We start from the raw sequence: 20,642 nt of genomic DNA, 5'->3' as shown, positions 1-20,642 counted from the left end.
CCCAAAGGTGACAGGTTAGGAACCCCCGTTCTATGCGCTTCAGTGAATTTAATCATTTTTACTGACATTACAGTTCGAAAGGACAAACTGTAGGTATAATGAAAAATGCACTACTGTGAAGTTTGGTTGCGACGAAAACCAATCCAGACAGCAGCTAAGCTGAAAGATTTGGTAAACGCCCTTTTTTAACTAATGCAAGTTTCAATTCATATCTCAAACACATTTTCGTTGAATCAGTTTGTTTTTACTTGGTGCACATATGACCAGAACTAATAATTTTAACGCGTGTTTTTTTTTTGTTTTTAGGTGATGACCAGGCAAACATATAAAACCTCATTTTGGATTGCGCGGTTACTAAAAAAACTTTTTCTTGTGTATCGATTGCAAATCGAACATCTTTAAAAGAGAGCAACTCATCTTGGTTGGGGTCAAATGTATTTAATTCCCAGACGTAAATTGCTTGATACGAACCCATGCAACATAATATGTAGTAATCAAGGAAAAATTACCTTTAAATCCTAAATGTCAATAAGTCCTCGTGGTTTAATTTGAATCATTATATTCAAATAAACCAGAGTAGTTTCTGCCTTTTTAACAAAATCTTCAGCTTTTAGAAATGCAACAAAATTTATTAAGATCACTTGATTTAAAAATTACAAGCATAAAATAAGTAAATAAATCCTAATTGTTTGTGCTGTTGTAACAATGACTTTATCATGTAGAAATGCAAGAAAAATTAATTAAGATCACTTGATATTAAAAATGCATAAAATAAACATACAAAAAAGGTAATTTTAATGCCTCGCTTTCATTTAACTGTTATGTTGTATGAACAATCAAATTTTAAAACATATTCACCAACAATCGTAACACTGTTGTGGCAAACCGACTCGAAAAACAAGGTCCGACCCAACTTTTGAACCTGCCAGCACATATAACAGCTAAAGCCTTGCTGGTAATCAACCCAGTTTTTATAATGAGTTTCCTTTCTATTTAATACATTTTGACACAAATATGTCTTTAACATCTATTACGGTCGTTGTTGAGTTCAGTTAGAAAACTGTTTTAAAGCATAGAAACATTGTACACAGAAACCCCACAGATCCGCGCCTGCACACACGCATTTAACCATGCCTTCTCTTACTGACCTTTAGAATGTATTGATTGTAAAGCCCCCAGCGAGCAAAACGACAATCAAAGTCTGCTTTTGTTGTCAAGCATACGAGATAAACCTCATTGAACAGATCACTGTTATAGCCAATCCCCACCTTGGAAAAACGTTTGTAGTTTCGTCGTTTGTGACTTAATCAAGAGTATTAAGATGCTTAAGAGGACTTAGGTGGTTTGATTTGTACAAAGTGCACACACAAAACGTCGATATTACACTCTGGGTATACAACCAATCAGACATTGTATTATCCGATAGTCCTTATTTGTTCTCCACATTTGCTGAGTTTAAATATACTTCTTTCTTTTCGATAATTGTAACGATGTTACGAGGAAAACATATTTGTTGAATTACTTATATTCAAAATTTACGAATACTAAAGCACAGCTAACGATTGTAATATGCATTTCAAGAAATAGTTAAATTAATGGAAACATTTTTTTTAAAATTAGTTGTACTTCTGCTACTTCGCTAACTATAACAATGTTATGGAGAAACTGTATATTTTGAATTACTAATATGAACCTATACTCTCTAATTCCAAACCTAAAGCCACAGTTATCATTGCTAACAACAGAAGCATCTATCTCAATGTTCATACCACCTAAGTCAAAACAACTAGGCGATAAGTTAATTAACTTTGGGACCGTGAGCGAAGGATAGCGATGTAAGATGTGGAGCAATTCCTGGAGGTATTGGAACATTGCTTGTGGGTTTGTAGTCAACTAAGTAGCGCTAAAAGCATACACAAACCGAGATACACCCATTTTGACACATTTTGACATTTCATCTTAATAAAAAGGGTTAGGACAAAGACAGTGCAAGGTCCACATACAAAAATTCTCAACTTACCGGAAATATATGTTATTTCAGACGGACAAATGAAAGTTCAAGAAAAAATGCTGTCACCCTGAAACAATTATTTGATATTTACAAGATTTGCATGAAGCGACTGAATCGTAAAAATACCTTTAAACTCACAAGAAAAGCACGAATTATATGCAAAAACCTTTTCGTAGTTTTCCAAACGTTCGTCAAAATTCTAAATGCAACACCACCACTAAATTCTTGATGCGAAAAAGCTTGGACATATTAGTAAAGCGACAATAGTGCGTTAGTAGCGTGCTGTAAATAGCTGGAGGTCGGAGTAAAACATTAACTATATGGACTGCAATAAAACCTTCACGACAACACCTGTATGTTATGAAATTGACAAATCATCAATTTAATACGTTACGTGTTTGGTATTTGCTGAGATTTTAAGGCAGCGAATTAGCAGCATACGCCTGTTTATATTTTTCCGAAAAATTAAGACTTTGTTTCCGTATTTCTAATTACCACTTATTCCCATTTACTTTTTTCGTCTTCTAATGTTCTTATTCGCTAATAAATAATGTTTAATAGCGTCCTACAGTTGAACGTTTGTTACATCATAACCGACCCTTTATCAATCCAGCGCCTTGTGACACTAACAAGGGAAAATGTAACAGTCGCAAAAGAGTTGTTTATATGTTCAGTTTACCTATCGTTTCGATCTTCAACAGACAATGGCCTTTTGTTACTGAATAATTAATAATGCTTTATATCAAAGCCATTTGAAACCGAGCCCTAACATGTCGACGAGAGAGACATTTCTTTTTAGGGCGTGTACAGGGCGTGGCTCTGTATCCGTCAGTGTTTGTCATTGCGTTTGGTTCCACCCAATGCTATTATTGTACTGTTGGTTATTATTGTATTCAATTTCTACATCTGTTTTCGTGCAAGCTCAAGACCCTAACAACATACATAACATGATTGGCCTTTCTATGACCCTCTGTTATATGTTAATGCATAATTTTGTATACCACTATCGTCTAAAGCAGTGGTTCTGAACGATTTTTTAGGCTTTGGGGTTGAGAACCACTGGTCCAAACCTGTTTTACCCCTTTTAAAGCGAACATTCAAGTAATGTTAAATCGGCTTATATTTAAATAACTTTGCCTTTATGCTTGGCATTCTTTAGTACCACAAAAGACTTTGATAATACTTCATATTCAACCGCGGCCACATTTTTTTAGAAAGACACGTGGCAATAGATAAATGGTCGAAGCTAATCAAAAAAAAAACGCTTTAAGCTTGAAAAGTCTTAGTGCCTAAAAAGTTGCCTGCCATTTCATTTTTAAATTTTGCCAAATCAGATAACAAAATCTGTTGCGAGCCCAATATTTATGAAACTAACTAATGCAAACAAGAAGGCGCAAACTGTATTCAACAAGCTATAATGCATTGCACAATGCACATGCAAACCGAGATGTCCCTTACGCAACCACTTGCTTCTTTGCAAACTCCTCAACTTCGCAACAACCCTCGAAATACCACGAGCAGAGCTGATAGACTTTAAGACAAGAGACTGAGCTGTAAAATATTGATGTCGCATTTTGCACGTCACCTTTTTACGTCTTTTACAAGCCTATGCGCGCCACGTTAAGACCGGAAGCTTTAAAAGTTACAAGAGCTTAGCAGCACAATGGCCAGTTTGTAATTCTGAAAACCAAATCTGTACACATACATATTTACCTATAAGTTTACACATCCATTGCTAATACGGGTTTTTGCAGCGAGTTTTGTGGAGGCCAAATAAACATCTTGATCAAAAATACAAAACTACCTAAGAGCTTCTATGCAGTTAATACGTTTACAGAGCAAACGCTTTAATAATTATTATAATTGCTTATAATTGCTATTGTTAAGTATTACTATGTTGAAATGTCTGCATGGAAGGTTTGTTGCATATTCAAATCTATTCAAGCTGTGAAGGTTTTGATCAAGATACTCTTTAGGCTGTAGCCTGGACTTTCTAACTAAACATGTTCCTGGGTCTGAGAATGGTCATATAAGGGCAAAAATAGATCACAATCTTAAAAGGTTCAGCAACGCTAGTAGAAAGGATCATTATTCAACGTTGCTCTGACCTGATCCAAACTTCTTAACACACCTTAACCTAAACAAAGTGCCACGACTTAAAGCAGCAAGTTATACATAGTAACACCAGTTATCGATCAATGTCAGTATATAGCACAGCAGCTAAATAAAGCTTCCTCTGACCCGAGAGACAAGCAACTGCAGCGAAATTAGAACCACTTTCATCATCTGAGTCGAATTTATCTGACTTCGGTCAAGTACGTTGTAATAAACCATGTGACTTTGGTTCTAAATTTATACAGCGCTTTCCAAGTATAGGACAACCGAAAATAGTCCAAGGCGTGTTTTTAGTCGTTTTGCTCTTAATGCAATTATATTAAACTTAAAACTGAGATTAATCAATTTTAACATCTATGTTCTGCAATAAAGCCCAACCTTACTGTTGTGTCCAGCATCTGACCGCTTCAAGCTGGGTACTTTTTTTCAACAAAATCAATACAAAGCATCAATAAAATCTTGGACATAATCTTTAATTTACACATCAGAGACACATTTCAATCACTAACCTGACTTTCTGATTTCTGATTCTAATTATGCTTTGATACCTCTGCACCCAATTTAGCCCACAGTAACGGTTTTAATCATATTGAATTGAAAAAGGGTTCATCACATCTGTCACTTGTTGTAAACAAGAATAATGATGTAAAATTGATTTATTTCGTGTACAGGATGTGCAATGGTCAGGTGACCGTAAATAACCTAATAACACCTGTGTTATAAGTGACTTAATTGGTACTTTGCTTTTAACATTATTTTTTGTTGTTTGCTTTTTGGCCTTTAGTTTTGCTAACCACTATTTCCCGGATGAACATAAAAGATTATGCAGTATTGTGAGGCCGGGCTTTTAGCTCGAAGCTGTTTGTTTTTTGGCCTTTTTTTGCTACCCATCATTTCTTGTTATCAGTTATAAAATGCTTATGTCTTAATATTTTTTGTGAAGGTAATACTTGATATAGAAAGCCCTCACATAAAACATATATCTAAAGTTTAAACAAAGATCATCGTTGGTTTAGCAATAAGGTGTTTGGTAAGCAATCTGCAGCAATAAATGAACACCCAAGTACTTTTTTTAAGAACGAAAACCGAAATCAGAAAGTTAACACACCAACGAACCCAACTGAACCAGTAAACTGTTTTGACCATTTATAATGGTTCCTTATTGAGTTGTCAAATTAGGAAACCAGTGTTATTTGCACTGATGAAAGCGTCCTGTATACGACGTCGAAACGCTGGTACAAAAAAATACAGTTGCTAGAAAAGCTATGTAAAGTTGACATAAAACCTTACGCTGTAAAAAGTGTCTTAACATACACTCCTTGCGCAACGACTACAGGACCTATTGATCGAACAGCAAACAATCAATTTGCTGTTAGAAGAAGTCAAACTAAAACTCATTAAAGGCGTTTGTGACCTTTGACCCAAACGGGTCACACGAACTCACCTGACCCCGACGGGGGAAACCCCTTTCGCGTGCGATCTCGTTTGAATCCGGCGCTGGCGGTGAGACGACTGTTACGTATGAATGGCGACGTTCTCTTTTGGTCAGGTGATTTCTTTGTTGTGGGTTTGTTGGTGTATCGAACTGGAGATGGAAACTCATGAAGCGTCGCGCGTTGACGACTGTTACGCTGGAAGGGCTGGTTCGACGGAGGGGCAGGGGTGCTGTTGCCACCCGGAGATGATGACCAGAATGATGCAGGTGCTGGTCGAGCCGCTGGTTTGCTCTAAAAATTCAACAAGAGGATATTAAAACGACACAGTATACACGGATTTAACCAGAAGACTTGTGTGGAATAAAATGCACAAATTGACATAAAAGATGATGCTTTGTTCTTAAAAGTGTTGGCAAATGTTCAAACAAGTATCGCAAGACCGGGTTTTTAGCTCGAATTAGGTTTCAGATTTAAATACAACGTGGTTGATTCGGACCTGACTTCAGACCTGTCCCAATTTTTGCAACAAATTTACCAACTTTGTCGCCTGGGGAATTTTTCAAAACATTTTCGGGTTCGGGTTTCAAATTTTGGGTCGGGTTACAACTTACAACAAGCAAAATTCCTTGCCAGAACAAAGCGAGCAAAACTAGTAAAACATGAGACGATAATTTCTGGGAAGTGCATCACGTGAAAAATAAAATTCAAATTTTCGATGACAAAAGTACGGATATATTTACAAAAGTGCCCAAACAAACATAAAAACATAAAAGTTACGCTTTGTTTAAGTGTCTGCAAATGTTCACACCAGTATCGCAAGGCCGGGCTTTAGGGTCGAATCGGGTTCAGATTTAAATCAAAGGTGCTTGATTTGGGCCGAACTTCGTACCCGCCAAATTTGTTCAGCAATTTCACTAACTTTCGGGCTTGGTTCTGGTATTGTTTCCAAAATTCGGGTTCGGGCTCAAATTTCGGATCAGATTACAACTATAATTACAACTAACTTTCTTGCAAAACCAAAGCGAGAAAAAATGGTAAAACACCAAACGTAACTTCTGGGAAGTGCATCGTTGAGAAAACAACATTTCCATGACAACGTAGGATATACGGATACTTTACAAACGTCTACCGATTCACAAATCACCACTCACCACCGCAGTGCATCTGCAGTTTTCGCGACCGCATGTGATTTTCTTCCAAACCACTTTTTCCGCCATCTTTATTTCATCATTCTTTCTTGGCTTGTTGGGACGCGAAACTGCAAATAAAGAAAGTATGTCTAGTTCGAGTTAATTTCGATTTGATTTTCATTGTCACATAAACAATTTTTTTATTGCTAAACGGTTTCGTAAAACAGCAAATAATTTCAAATGTACGCTTGGTGGAAGGCAGCGTTTTTTTATTTTTCGTATTTCAGGTCGCCTTTCACACAGTTTACATCAAACTTTTCTATCCGAAGGTGAACGAGTTTTCTGCAGCAGAAGTTCTCAACCTAGGGTCAATTTATACCCAAAGAGTGAATTTAACATGCTTCGGGGTGGCATTTTAGTGATTTTAGAGATATACAGGATTAGTGCGTGTAAACGAAAATTGGGACTAACTTACAGATCATAGTATGCCAAAGCTAAGTTCAACATAGAAAGTATCATAAGGAAAATACTATTATGACGAAGTTCCTATGCGCAAATGCTGGGTATCTTTTGTTTTCCATTGCATAATATTAAAATTCCTGGGACCGTAAGTATACACGGTTTTAACAACTAAAGGATTCTGCTGAGCGTGTTGGTAAACTACAAGGTCAATCAAGATAAACATTTGCACGTAGCAACTTCGAATAGCTATCACGTGTGTTAATTGTAACAAGTTTAAACCACTTTTTCTTGACCAAACGAAAGGAACGAACCCGCGATATACAAAAAATTCAAACAAAAACAAATCCAGAAGTTTTGTTAAAAATTTAGTCAAAGCGTTTTGAAATGTATTTTGGCAAACTTACTTTTAATTCCCCGAGTGGGGTTAGAGAGTTTGCTCTGTAGCGTCCCATGAGTCTTGCGTTGTGCTCTCGGATTTTCCGCACGTGGTCGCTCGTTGTCGTCGATGTTGATCGGGAAAACAAAGGGTGAGAACTTTGCGTTTCCCGGCAGTGGACTGCCCGTGCTTGCACTGCTTCCTGTGTGGGGTGAAAAGCTTAAAACATTTCTTGTCTACTTACTGATGTCTGAGTAAACCAACAGCTTAAATCAGTGGTTCTCAACCTTTTTAGTCCTTTCACACTCCGTAAAAGGCACTTTTGGAAGATAACTTTTACCCCAACGGTTAAAAAGCTAGAAAAGTCGCTATATTAAACGATGTGCTGCTTATTCATATTTATTTATAAACCATGTCAAACATTCGTCTTTGAGAGGTAAATTTGCTCCAGGTAAAAGCCTGTGGCGAAAAAATATGTCCTACACATATGTAAGGAACAGCATACAAGGTCTGTTAATAAAAAAAAGATAAAAAAACAACGTTTCAATGTAACTCGCCCGCTTTGGGATTTGAACTTACAACCTTTTTCATTTTGAACCGTTTGTTTACCGCGAAACTGACATTGCGACATAGCCATTTAGTTGTTTATTAATTTTACGTGATATATGAAAGTCAATGTCAACTTTAGCGTTCACGAACTAAAAGGTTGTAATGAGATAATAGATCAAGTTGTTTACCAGCACTCGTTGGACTCTTTGCCATCCAGTACTGTCGGAGTTCTTTAAAACTGTCTTTCGAGTTTTGCTTGACAACGATTCGTCCAGGCCGATTCTCTCGATTCATATTTATCTGTACCGCATAGGAAAGATTGCGTCATTCGATAAAATCCCAACGAAATATTCTACGATGATATATCCAATACAGCAGTGTGTAAAATTCGTTTTGCTTGTTTTTTTCTTGTTTGGTTCACGATTTTAAGTATTTTGTTTTGTTTTTTTACATTCAACTTAATATTTTAGAAAATAGCAGCATCTGAAAATGAAAATCATTCATTACCTCATAGGCCAGGGGTGTCCAAACTTTTTTAACGGGGGCCAAATTTTACCAGGTAAAGACGCCCGCGGGCCAACGTTTTTTCAGAATTAAGACACAAATTTACAGGATTTAAGGAAATTTTGTGATTTTGTTGAGTCAGCACCTTCCTTTTTTGCCGGTAAATGAACTTCCATGGAAAGCTTTTGCGTGATGTAGCGTCGCCAAAACCCAAAAACTTAATCCAAAGTTCCAAACTATGGCGGGCCATACGCAACACAATTTAAAAAAAACAGCCGCGGGCCACTTAAAATGCCGTCGGGGGCCGCATTTGGCCCGCGGTCCGCAGTTTGGACACCCCTGTCACAGGCAAATGCTGTTTATTAAATTGGAAATTTGTGTTCACCAAAAAGCTTATATCCAACAAATAAATTTCAAGTACTGCATTAGTTTTGCCATACATCTCATGTAGTGTTGCATTTGCGTTCGCAGCGTTTTAAAACCTCTTGAACTACTCACTACTAACCGACATTAAACGAACCACAGAGTAACACCACCATAGACATGACAATCAAATTCATTATAGTCCAGTTCAGAACGTGGCGCATAAGAAGAAATGCAGCACTAACATTAACATTTCAACTGCGGTTGGGACATTAACGCGCCACAATGTTTTGCTTATTGAAATGACAATCTACAAATACATCCTTCAACGCAATAAGGTTACTTGCACGCAATGTAAACGGGGTAAAACAAACATTCCTGCTAAAACTATAGTATAGTTAGAAACTTGTTTACAATGTATAACTCTTGCCTTCATTTTGTTTCAAGTGGTTTGGTTTTACGAGATAATTACGCCACAAATGCATGCTGCACTGTGAAAACTATTTAGTCTCTTCTGAGTACTTCTAATAGTGCAGAACTAAAACGAAAACTAACATAGAAGTTGTAACTGCAGTTTATCCCAAAAGACAGGTACAAATGTGACGAACATGAAAAAAAAAACGGAAAAGCAAACATCTACTAATGCATTAAAAAGTCTGTATCTTAACATTTTGCCACATTTTAAGCCTAAACTGCAAAGAAATCTACAACACCACTTATGAGCCGACTAAACTACATTGTTTAAATGCATCACGCATGCGTGGACCAAAATATAGGCATGTTTTTCAAGACATGTTGACTCAGTTGGGTTGCAATCTTGATTTTGACTGGAATAACGTGTTGCAGAATACATTTCGCTTACCACATAAAAGCTCGGGGGCGCTAGTGCTAAGCGTTTGAGAAGTGAGAACCACTGCTAAACAATAACTTTTGAAAGTAGATAGATCAAAAGCAAACCTGTCACAAGTCTATATAAGACATGTATCGCAGACGTGTAAATAGTTGCTTTTAAAATATATTCACTTTATAGCAGTTTTTTTATCAAGCTAAATACACATTTTCTATTCTTAACTGCTTATATAATTTAATTTAACTGCTTATAAGACACCACTCGATAACGTTATTCAATTAATCAACTAATCATAAACAAGGTCTGTCTCGACAAGAAATTGTTTTCCAATTGAGCTAACCAGTACACAAACATGTAAAACAGTTCTAATAGCTTCCTGATTCGAGTTTTGCTGTTGCAGAGTAGTTTGGATGGCCCTTAGTAGCTTTAAGACTGTCGAGAGGCCACTGTACAATGTTGGGAGAAAGGCACTGCGCAAACAAACATACTTGGATTCGTAGTTTGTTGATAGAGCCACGTTCAAACATGAATTTGCATTCGGAGTTAGCAATTAAATGCTCATTGGTCTGGTTGCGAAGCGGCATCATTATGTTGAAAGAGGAATGCCTTGTGCCTGCTACGGACAAATAGAAGGGCTTTACGTTCACTCTGTGTATTGCGTGTTCCTAACCTAACTTATACGTGTATCGGCTTCGGCTTTTTCATATTTCACAGTTGCTTAACAATCACATCAAATACAAACACAACTGTGCCAAACAATGTAAAAAGTTGAATTTAAAAACACGTATTTTAAACGGTAACCCTTAAAGTTAAAAGTTATATATGACATTTAAAGTTAAAAGTTATATATATATTTTCTTCACTATCATTGCGTCTTAGCATGTATGAAGCACGCACGGAAGACAGGCACTGTTTAGCCTCTTATAAATTCTTTACATTTCGCAGTAACGCAATCTTTCAAATATAATTAGCTTTATCATTATTCATCCGAGTTTCACTCTGATTTTACCTATTGTGTGTTGATATAAACTGTTTCGGTGTTATTGTGCAGCCATCTCTTAACCACGATGTGGAGATGGCTACACACACTGTCGGTGTCTGAAAGCAAAACGGCAAAACTCAATGAAACTTTTAGGATTGTTTTCACAAATTTTTAATCCTGTGGCAACTATAAGATTTAGGCAAATACTTGTGATATATATTTTGGCGATTGTATTCGACAGAAGACTATTGAAATAATTCGTGGAATGCTCCGGATGTTTTACACCAATTGACATCTTTATCACGAGAAAATGAACCCGTCTGACCCGTAGACCATTCAATATTAACTGACCCCAATTCGGTAAAATAAAAACAAGCATGCACACTGTATGTATCCTAACAAGATATCAGCATTTTTCAATAGTATACTGTACACCCCAAGCATCAATTGAACAGGAAATACTCAAGCATCTGCGTTTATGCGCTGGCTGTACTACTTCCAGACACTCGCTAAGGCAGCGGTTCTCTTAACTTTTCAAGCTTGCGACAGCGCAGCAAGTTAAGCTATACTTTGGACGCAAAAACCCAAAAGTTTGTATGGAGATTTTAATGTTATTATTGACACTGATCTCGAAACCAATAAGGTCAAAATTGGGTTTAAGTTTTCATGTTAACTCGTAGTTTGCATTTGAAGTTTTAAAACTCAAAATGAAAGCACATGAAGGAATATTTCGCGGCACACTAGCAAGCAAATTAGCGTACACAACTTTTCCTTTAATCGCTTAAAGTACGCTTTCGCCTAAAGCAGCGGTTCCCAAACTGGGGTCCGCGGTCCTTTAGGGGTCCGTGAGGCAATTTTGAGGGGACCGCGAGGCGATTGAAGTAATTCTATAATCTTATTTGGCGTCAGTTTGTGCCACCAAATAAGTTTAAATCAAAGCAGAATTGAGAATCGACTGTCTCCATTGCTAAACAATGGCCTTTATTGAACGACAACTATAATAATTGCAATTGTTCGCGCACAATCGTAATGTTTTTTGTCCTGTTTGTGATGTCACATGCTGTCTTTGGATGATTATTATGCGCAATTTTGCACAACTGGCTAAAATCCTGCAATCAACTTTTGTTTTTATGAAATACACATTTAGGCTTAAGGAAGGACCGCGAGCCCTCAAAATAATGGCAAGGGGACCGTTTGGAAAAAAATATTAAAAAGTTTGGGAACCACTGGCCTAAAGTATGGTTGACAGCATAAATAGTTGCGAATCCGCTCAATATTCACAAACTACAACATATGACTAAACATTAATGCCATTTTCGTTCAAATCTGGTTAAAATGGATTAACCACATTACTTTGTGAACATATCAGTCAATACGTCAACGAGCTAACTGTTAACCACTTATTTGTTGAGCAGCAATTAAAAAATCAATGGAAAATCAAACAGATCGAATTCACCGATTTCATTGATTCAGCTTCAGTAACGTCACAAAGGCCACATTTCGTCACAAATCGAAATGCCAAAAATATATAAAGGAAGCCAAAGGGGCGGTTTGGTTACATTACAGAAGTTAGAAAAGCTGCAAAAAAGTAATTGAAATGTATCAAATATAAATGACACCTTCGTTAAGATTCTGAAAAAACAAAACTACTATTTGTCTGTGGAAGTTTAATACCAATATTTTCTAGAATGCAGAATACTTTCAAAATTTCGGTTTAGCGTTGAAAATAAGAGCTTGTTTTCATTTCAACTTCGTAAAAAGGTTAAACAAATGCCTGAAACATTATGGATCCCACACACAGGAAATTAATTGCAAACTATAACCCACATGTTGTGCACAGCGCGCGGTTAACCAGTGACAGAACCACCATCAGCATTTTACCACTGTAGCCTTACTTGCTAGCTCAACTCTCTAAAAGCGTCATACACTAGTATTCAATCCAACACTAATCAATATGGTTACTAAATAAGAGTCTAGTTGAATTCAAGCACTGAATGATTAAAAGCGATTGTATTTATGTCCTTGTTTATTTCAAAAAACGTCTAATTTTGTTACTACTGCTTATGGAAAACTGATCATTCAGAGCGTGACAACAAGACGCAGCAATAGTTGACTTGTAAACGTGTGCTGACTTGGAACACAACTTTTCCGGTTCGTGAAAGATGGACCACATTTCAAAATTTAGCTCGTGTTTATGTGGGCATGAGTTTCAGTGCTGTAATGCATACTATTCTGTTCAAATTTATGCAACAAATTGTGGGCAGAAAAAGTAATGTCTCAAAATGAACTAGTTTCTGATTCAAATCGTCATAGTTGTTTATAGAGTAGTTATTTTTAGTAGCCTGACCAGTTTTAAAACAAAATAGATTTCGATAACAGGGTGGCACTTTCGTTTTCCATTTATGGAAGCAACTCTGTCATCTATACAAGTAAAAGTCTTGCCTAATAACGAGACCCTCAGAAAAACTTGCCGATCTAAACTTTTACTGCCTTTGCTTGTAATCTAGCTAAATGATAATTATAAAAACGCTTGCTTGCTGATGTTAAACACAATACTTCACATTACAACGGTAACCACAAATCAAAATAGCCAAACCGCACTGAACAGCGTATAATGTTTAACAAACAATTTATGTTTCACTCCAATCTCACATTACTTCCACTCACGCACTGTTTAGAGCGATTTCAATCTTAATTTTGACTCATCAGCTAAAAATAACTCAACAAGCAATGACGTCATGTTCTTCGTTCTCGCCGAGGTAAAATCGACTCGCCCGCGTCTTAACCTCAAAACAGACAGTTTTCGGGATAAATCAGTTCGAAGCCGCCCGTCGCGCGATTGTTGCGTCATAAAGGTGGATGCGCTCAGGTGGAAGTCGACCGAATAATGGAAATGACGAATTCTCGAATGTTTTTGTTTGTCTGCGTTCGGCGCCGAGATGTGGTTCGATAATTTCGACTTGTGTTCCTAAAGTCAAATTGTACACAACGAAATTTGGGAAAAACAAATAAATTTGTCCCTTTTCTTGACAAGAAGAAAACAAAAACATAGCGTTTGTGTTTAAAGTCAATTTGTTCCAACACAACGTGAATACAAATGTCGTCAATTTTGATTATGTTTAGAAATAAACTGGGCGTTTGCCAACAATAACAAAGATTTGCGCTATAAGCCTATGTCATTTGTTAGCGACTTTCAGACCACCCCATGTTGCTATGAAATCTAGAACAAAGTGATATCTGCAATAGAGGACCTTGCGTTACTTTCTTAAAATAAATTTAAATTTTGTAATGTTAAACAAAAAACAAAATCGCACAGCTGCTCGTTTAACATTGATCCTCCAACTATGCCCTATACTTTTTGCACTCCTTAACGATTTAACGTTCTACACTACAGTAATGTATGGCTATATGTTTTCTTTCAGGCAAATTGTGCTCAACTTAAAAGCACAAGCTACCTAATCTAAAACATAATCCATACAAATATTGTAATCAATCTTCTTGAGATAATTTGACTAAAATTGTGTCAAAGTTGTGATCCGAAAGTCCTATTCAAATATTATAAAAAAACATACGGTTTCTGCAAAATTGAAGACTTGTCTGGTAGACTCTACGAGTGATAAAATTCTCCGAGTGCCACAAACTTATTTTTGCTTACACTTACTTAGTATCGACAAGCGAAAATTACTTTTTGTCGAGTAACGATCCTAACTGAAACCCCCGTCTGGCGAAGCTGGTGTCGCTAACAAGCGATTTGCAGGGATTCGATTAAATTAACGCTTTTACTCTTCATTAATATTTCATTGGCGGCAAAACAGAAGGTTAATGAGAAAAGTGGGTTTCACACCGAGCCAATAGACCGCGAAATGCCTTTTTAGTGGGACTTGAGAAAGTACATTTCACAATTTTTTATAGTTTAGTTTACCAAAATTTACACAACAAAGTGATCAATGTTACAATATTGGAAATATGGACTATGTTAGAGCTTGTACGATAACGTGTGTCTGATCAACGCTACTTTTGCGAAAACTTGCGAAAAAGTCGTTTTGAAATGTGTTAGGTTTGGAGGCATAAAAAACTTATATTAATTACGACCAACTTATAGCGCACTATTAGGACACCTAAGAAATAGATAAAATGGCTCACATATCATAACGCATATGGTCTATAAATCTAAAACTGCTGTGCTTGCACAAAAATCGCCTTAAACCATGTGCGTTTAATACAAACGATTCTAATTGCGGATAATCATACTAAAGATAGGCAAACGCAGAGTCGATATAATGGAAATTTTGTCCATTTAAAATTTAAATTAAATCACCAATCTGACTTTACTAGTATATAGCCGACAGAATGTAAAACAACTTCTGAAAACAGTGTAACAGCACCCAGTCTGTCACGGTAACTGCTAATCAAACTGCGAACACATAAAAAGAAGGAAGGTGATGTTGTTTTGACATTTGATCTCTGTCCCTCGACGGTCATTGCTTGTGAAAACGCAGGGATGGTTCTGTTATTTCAACCAACCAGTACCAGTCCAGTATGTACTTCAAAGCTTTAACCCACACAGAAACGGCTGTGGTTGCCACATTGAAAGTTTGGGGTACCAGTTTCAAATGTTTTCAGTGTAAACAGAAATTAAAAAGTTTCTTTGCACATACGGAAAGGCGTGGTAAAGGAAATGCGGGGCCTAAATCTTTAAAGTCTGCCGAAGGATTGATTTATAGGAAGTTTTAGAACCAAATAAATTTGTAGTAACTTACACGAACACAAATTAACTTACTTGACAAAACCGTTCACACTTTCCGACAAAACTAATTAGAAATATGTAAGCTATTGCTGCCAGGCATAATTACGCAAGGGTTTAATGCTTTTCCTTTGTTTATCGTGCACTGTACTACGCGCATTCAGTGTTGTTTACCCTGATAAAGGCGACCTGTTTTGGACGTCGAAAAGTCGGAATGAAAATACCTCTACCTGCTAGAAGAGCTCTATACATATGATTAGAAATACTTTACTGATACACATGTTATACGATTTGGGTTTCAAATCATAGAAAAGATAAATAAAACCTGCTTGCATTGTGCGTGTCAACAGGTATAACTTTGTAAGGAGGATTGCTATTCCTATAGCCAGGGTTGCCATCGACTTGAAACCAAAAATAAGGACAACCGAAAAATCAAATTTTTAGGCGAAACGAAACAAACATTTTTAAACAAATCTTTGCATTTATAATACGAGTCATGACATAATATTTGCAATATTTTGGCCAGAAACAATATGTTCCAGCAACTCGTTGTTCGTAGAAAATATTTTGTGCATCTCACGACAGCTCAGGTCTAGACTCACTGTTACTTGTAGCAGGGATTTGACTTGTAATTGTTGAAAATAAGACAAAAGAAGGACTACAGTCAAAAATAAGGACATTTCTTAGAAATAAGGACAATGAACTTTTCTAAGACATAGCCCTTCAAAATAAGGACAAATCTTAGAAATAAGGACGGTATGGCAACCCTGCCTATAGCCAATCATTTAGGCAAAGATAACCACAGTTTTCAAAGGCAGACTTTCCCATGACCAGTGTGCATTACCGAAACACTGAAAGCTACGTTTGCAAACAAAACTTGGCACACAACATTCAACATCATGACAATGACAGCTAAATTGCGTAAAACTCAACACAAAATCTATTTGAAATGAACACAAAAAACGAAACACAAATACGTGTTGATGTACACATACTGTCACTTGCTATTAACTCCAGCTAATTCACTCCAATTACCCAGGTATCTAATTTCCTACTCAACCGTCTGTCTACTTTACGCTTCAGACAAAAGCTATTACAACTGATAGTTCCACAAACCAACCAGCCCACAACCCACAAGTCGTCTATGACGTCATACACACAGTTTGTTACGGTACAGTGGCGGGCATTTTAAATGAAAACAAAAGCCTCCTACATGTTAGAGCTTTGATAAGTGCTTATCTCTTCGTTAATTCGGGGTTTCCTTATTTCGAATGCCTGATAACAGTTCGTGTACAACATCGCATGACTGGTTGGCCAAACAGGGCTTGTTTACAACTTGTTTGCCGGTTTAGTCAACAAAGTCAGTCCATATTCGAGGCTCATTAAAGTTTGATTTAGTTCCAAAGGAAAACGACGTCATTGCAGTTTGTTCGATAGTTTTTCCGTTATCTTGCACGGAAAAACTCAAATGATCTATGCCTGTTACTTGACATTTTTCATAGACTCTTACTGTTCCAAGCGCTTTTATCACTTTGTGTGAAATGGTTTGACTAACATTTTTGCATTGAACCCTTTGTGTAGTTATACATTATACTGTCGATTAAACTAGGTTAACTTACACAAAGTTGAGACTAGGTTTTAAGTTTTGTGGTCGAAAAGGTCCTAATGGGTTACTTTTGACATTACTGTTAATCATTTGGGCTTTAAATGTCAGGTAAATAAAGTTGCCACCCATATAAGGTTCGTGATATATTACAAATCGTCCTGTCACATTTAAAGTGCAACATTACTACAAACCGTAAAAGCTAAAAATACTTCGGAATACAGTAGAAACATTGTTTTTATTAAAGACATAAACCAAACAATACATGATGTCCAAATTTTTGCACTAAACCCCGATGGGTAAATTTAGCAAAAGTGCAAAATAAGTTCCGTAAATGCGATAAACTATCAATATAACTTAACTGTATTGAAACTGAAAGTAACCCACATCAATAGCTCACTTAATACTTCCTTGTCAATATTCATGAGTCAAAGCAGCTACTATGGAAAAAAATCTACTGTCCTATTGCACTGTGTACTTTCGAAGCCACAATACAACAAACGGTTCAACTTTCGTTTGTGACGTCACATGAGGTTAAGCGCGATGCGTCAGCGACGTCAATTAAACGTTCGACCACCATTATGGCGTAACAGACGTAAACAATTGAATCCAACGCGTCTGGTGGTTTAGGGCGTTTAGTTATTGAAGTGATATACCAGACACAGCGCACACCTGTAATTATGACGTCACACTGTCTGTGTTCTAGATTTTGGATTTTGTCTGGCTTTTGATTGATTGGCCTCATTTAGAAAAGGTTTGCATCAAAAGCAACACCAAAAGACAATTTCTCTTTAGGTAAAATTTAGCTGCTGTAACCCGATGACAATGCGGCCAAGTTTAACACATCAAAATGTTCTTTGATGTATTTGCATTTTTACTTTTTTACTACGCCCTGCAATTTTGTTGGTTATGCTTTTTGTACGTTATAGCCGGTTAAAGCTTTCCATAGGCGATTTTATTGTATAAGTTTTAAAAGCGGGTAACGTAAGATCGACATATGGCCACACTTCGGTAGAGTAACAGTTTTTGTGTCATTTGTTAATTAAACAGATGATGTAACATGTAACCCCTTTTCCTAAAGCATAATTTGTAAATCATTAAGCCATTTGCAATAAAGTTAACAACCAGATAATACACCAATTTAACTACGTACCGACAGAAATAAGTACACAAATGCTTACAAGCCTGAATGCACAGCTATTTTCTCATCACTTGTTTGAGCACGTGCGTTGTAACAAGCCGGTGTTACGCCGAACGCGCAGTCTGTTAATACATGAAACTGTCTGACAGGGTTTATTTCTGTGGTTTCTTTTCATGTCTAACCCCACCCTCTTTCCCTAACACGAGTGGTTAGTTTTATGCCCCTTCGACTGATCCTACCAACGTTTCTCCCAGTCGTATTTACCCACAATGCACCAACCTCACTTTCTTGCAAGCCCCAGTCACTTAACTCTCGTAATTTAGATATAGCTATGGTGCGTTTAGCTGTAACCGACCATCTCTTATTTTGCACCTATTAACGTTTAACCAATGTGTTTGTTGTTTTGATATAGTAAACTGCCATGCAACGTCCAAAGGTGCCGACTTCCCAAGGATGTCGTCACCACAGTTTGCACAACATTTCCACTATCACTGAACAACGTGTGGTACCAAAGGTAACTAGTCACAACAGTTGCGGTTTGGCCTATAAGACAACACTTGAGTGCAGGCCAAGAGACAAAATTACAATAAAATATTCAGCAGATGCCAACTTGGCAATTTGTTTTACTTTTCAGATTTTAGTGAACTGCAAATTATTACGTAGGGAAACCTCTATTCCGTTGGTCACTGAGCGCACTACTATCGTCTCGGTAAAAGTAGGTTTTTGAGTAACTTTAGCTTTATACGCTTTAAACCACATTTATTAAATCAACTATTTTTGTCCTATTGCAATTTTATGTACAAAATTAAGTGCTTTTGTCCGTTCTATGACGTCATAACCACAATAAAAATCAAATTATTTTAATATTTTGTTACGTCACGTCATTGCTTACGCAAAAGTCACATGTTTTCGGCGGGAAAATGAATCTGATAATTCAAAACGCAATTTGAGGTTATGTGCCAAAGTGACCTCAATAGATAATTCATGAGCATAGGACGGGTATTGCCATTGTGACGTCACAGTGCTCAACACGACAAACGGTGTATTCGAATTTGATGAATTCGCTTCTGGTAAAGATTTTCTTTTTATAGCCTCTCAATAAAAATATCATATGGCTTGCATTTTCACAAAAGAAACTTAAATTTTAGTATTTAACTTAAGTACAGACATCTTCGTAAGTTAGCATACATAACAGCGTAACTTACAACATAAAGTTCCTATAATATCGTCCAGCGAATTTAAACAAAGCAGCCAAAAAATAGCCATTTTGCTTGATTTAAAAGTTACTAAAACCTGTGTTGCATAACTACAATCGTTTTACTACAAGTCTTCAACAGTTCAACCCAATGACCGATTTACATTTACTACAACTTGTACTATGTCTAAAAATTGCCTCACCAGCATGTACACAACTTAAATATGTCACATTAAACACATGAGACAACAAGCTACTATGCTAGATACAGAATTACATCTGTTAACAGTTGAAAACTCGATACTAGTTCTAAGGCACAAAGCGCTTCATTCAAATAGGTGGGAGGCGCAAGTAACTCGATTCTAATCAGCTGCCCCAGGAAAGCGTGGGAAGAAGTCGGTTGAGCTGCTGGGTATGTTTGTGTTATGCTGGGTATGCTGAGGTATTAGACGTGGAAAATGAACACAACAATTTGTCTTCGTATGTTGATCAAGCAGTTTAGGTTCACGAGAATATTTGTGTGAAAGTTTAGGGTCCGTAATGTTATGACGCTAAAGTATATGATCAAAAAAACCCACAATGTTTATTGTTTGCTTGTGCACTTATCCGATTATTTAGGAAACATTTCTTTATAGGGCAGGGGTGTCCAGCCCGTGGCCCGCAGGAAGGTTCTGAGTGGTCCGCGTGGTATTTTTTGAAACAACTCATATTGGCAACTTAATCGCCTACGTAATTTATGGCGAACTTTCATTCCGAAAAATTGGCATTTATTGTTCGCTTTATTTCTTTGTTAATAGAGTAATACACAACTGTTGAAGTTACTTTTATTGCATCACAATGCGCATTGTTACGCATTACAATTTCTACATTGTCACGTCACAATCTGACTTGTGCTTCAAGAATCAGTCAGTAATGTTTCTTGGTTCATTGAGAAACATCTGGTATCAAAGACTCGCGCAAAACGCATTTAGCGGTAAAACATCTTCCGCACTCTGCTGCAGTGATATAGAATATAGATTATGAAACAAAAAGCAAAGAACGCCAACAGAACTTTCCAAGAAAGGTTGACATGTGACTTTAAATCCCCTGTAAGATCAGTAATTTCTGACAGCCATATGGAAAAATCACTTCGCACTGTTCCATCTCACCGAATATTGCCAAACTTGTTGGAGAAAAACAGT

General features: G+C 36.8%; 1 protein-coding gene across 4 annotated transcripts in view; it reads right to left on the bottom strand.

Annotated features, from left to right (window-relative positions):
• Positions 1-8,558, bottom strand: part of LOC145227715 (uncharacterized) — a 92,423-nt gene extending 83,865 nt beyond the window's left edge. For all 4 annotated transcript variants that reach the window (XM_080092608.1, XM_080092609.1, XM_080092610.1 and 1 more), the window contains exons 1-4: positions 8,268-8,558; positions 7,559-7,732; positions 6,714-6,820; positions 5,571-5,853 (exon numbers count right to left, since the gene is read on the bottom strand). In XM_080092608.1, the coding sequence (XP_079948734.1) occupies positions 5,571-5,853; positions 6,714-6,820; positions 7,559-7,732; positions 8,268-8,373 (670 nt within the window). In that variant the 5' untranslated portion in view covers positions 8,374-8,558. The remainder of the gene's footprint in view (positions 1-5,570; positions 5,854-6,713; positions 6,821-7,558; positions 7,733-8,267) is intronic.
• Positions 8,559-20,642: the final 12,084 nt, after the last annotated feature.

The sequence above is a fragment of the Phallusia mammillata genome, chromosome 5 (genome assembly GCF_965637545.1).
Source record: "Phallusia mammillata chromosome 5, kaPhaMamm4.hap1.1, whole genome shotgun sequence".
Taxonomy (NCBI): Eukaryota; Metazoa; Chordata; class Ascidiacea; order Phlebobranchia; family Ascidiidae; genus Phallusia; species Phallusia mammillata.
The sequence above is the reverse complement of the archived record's forward strand: the minus strand, read 5'-3'. Positions and strand labels throughout refer to the sequence as shown.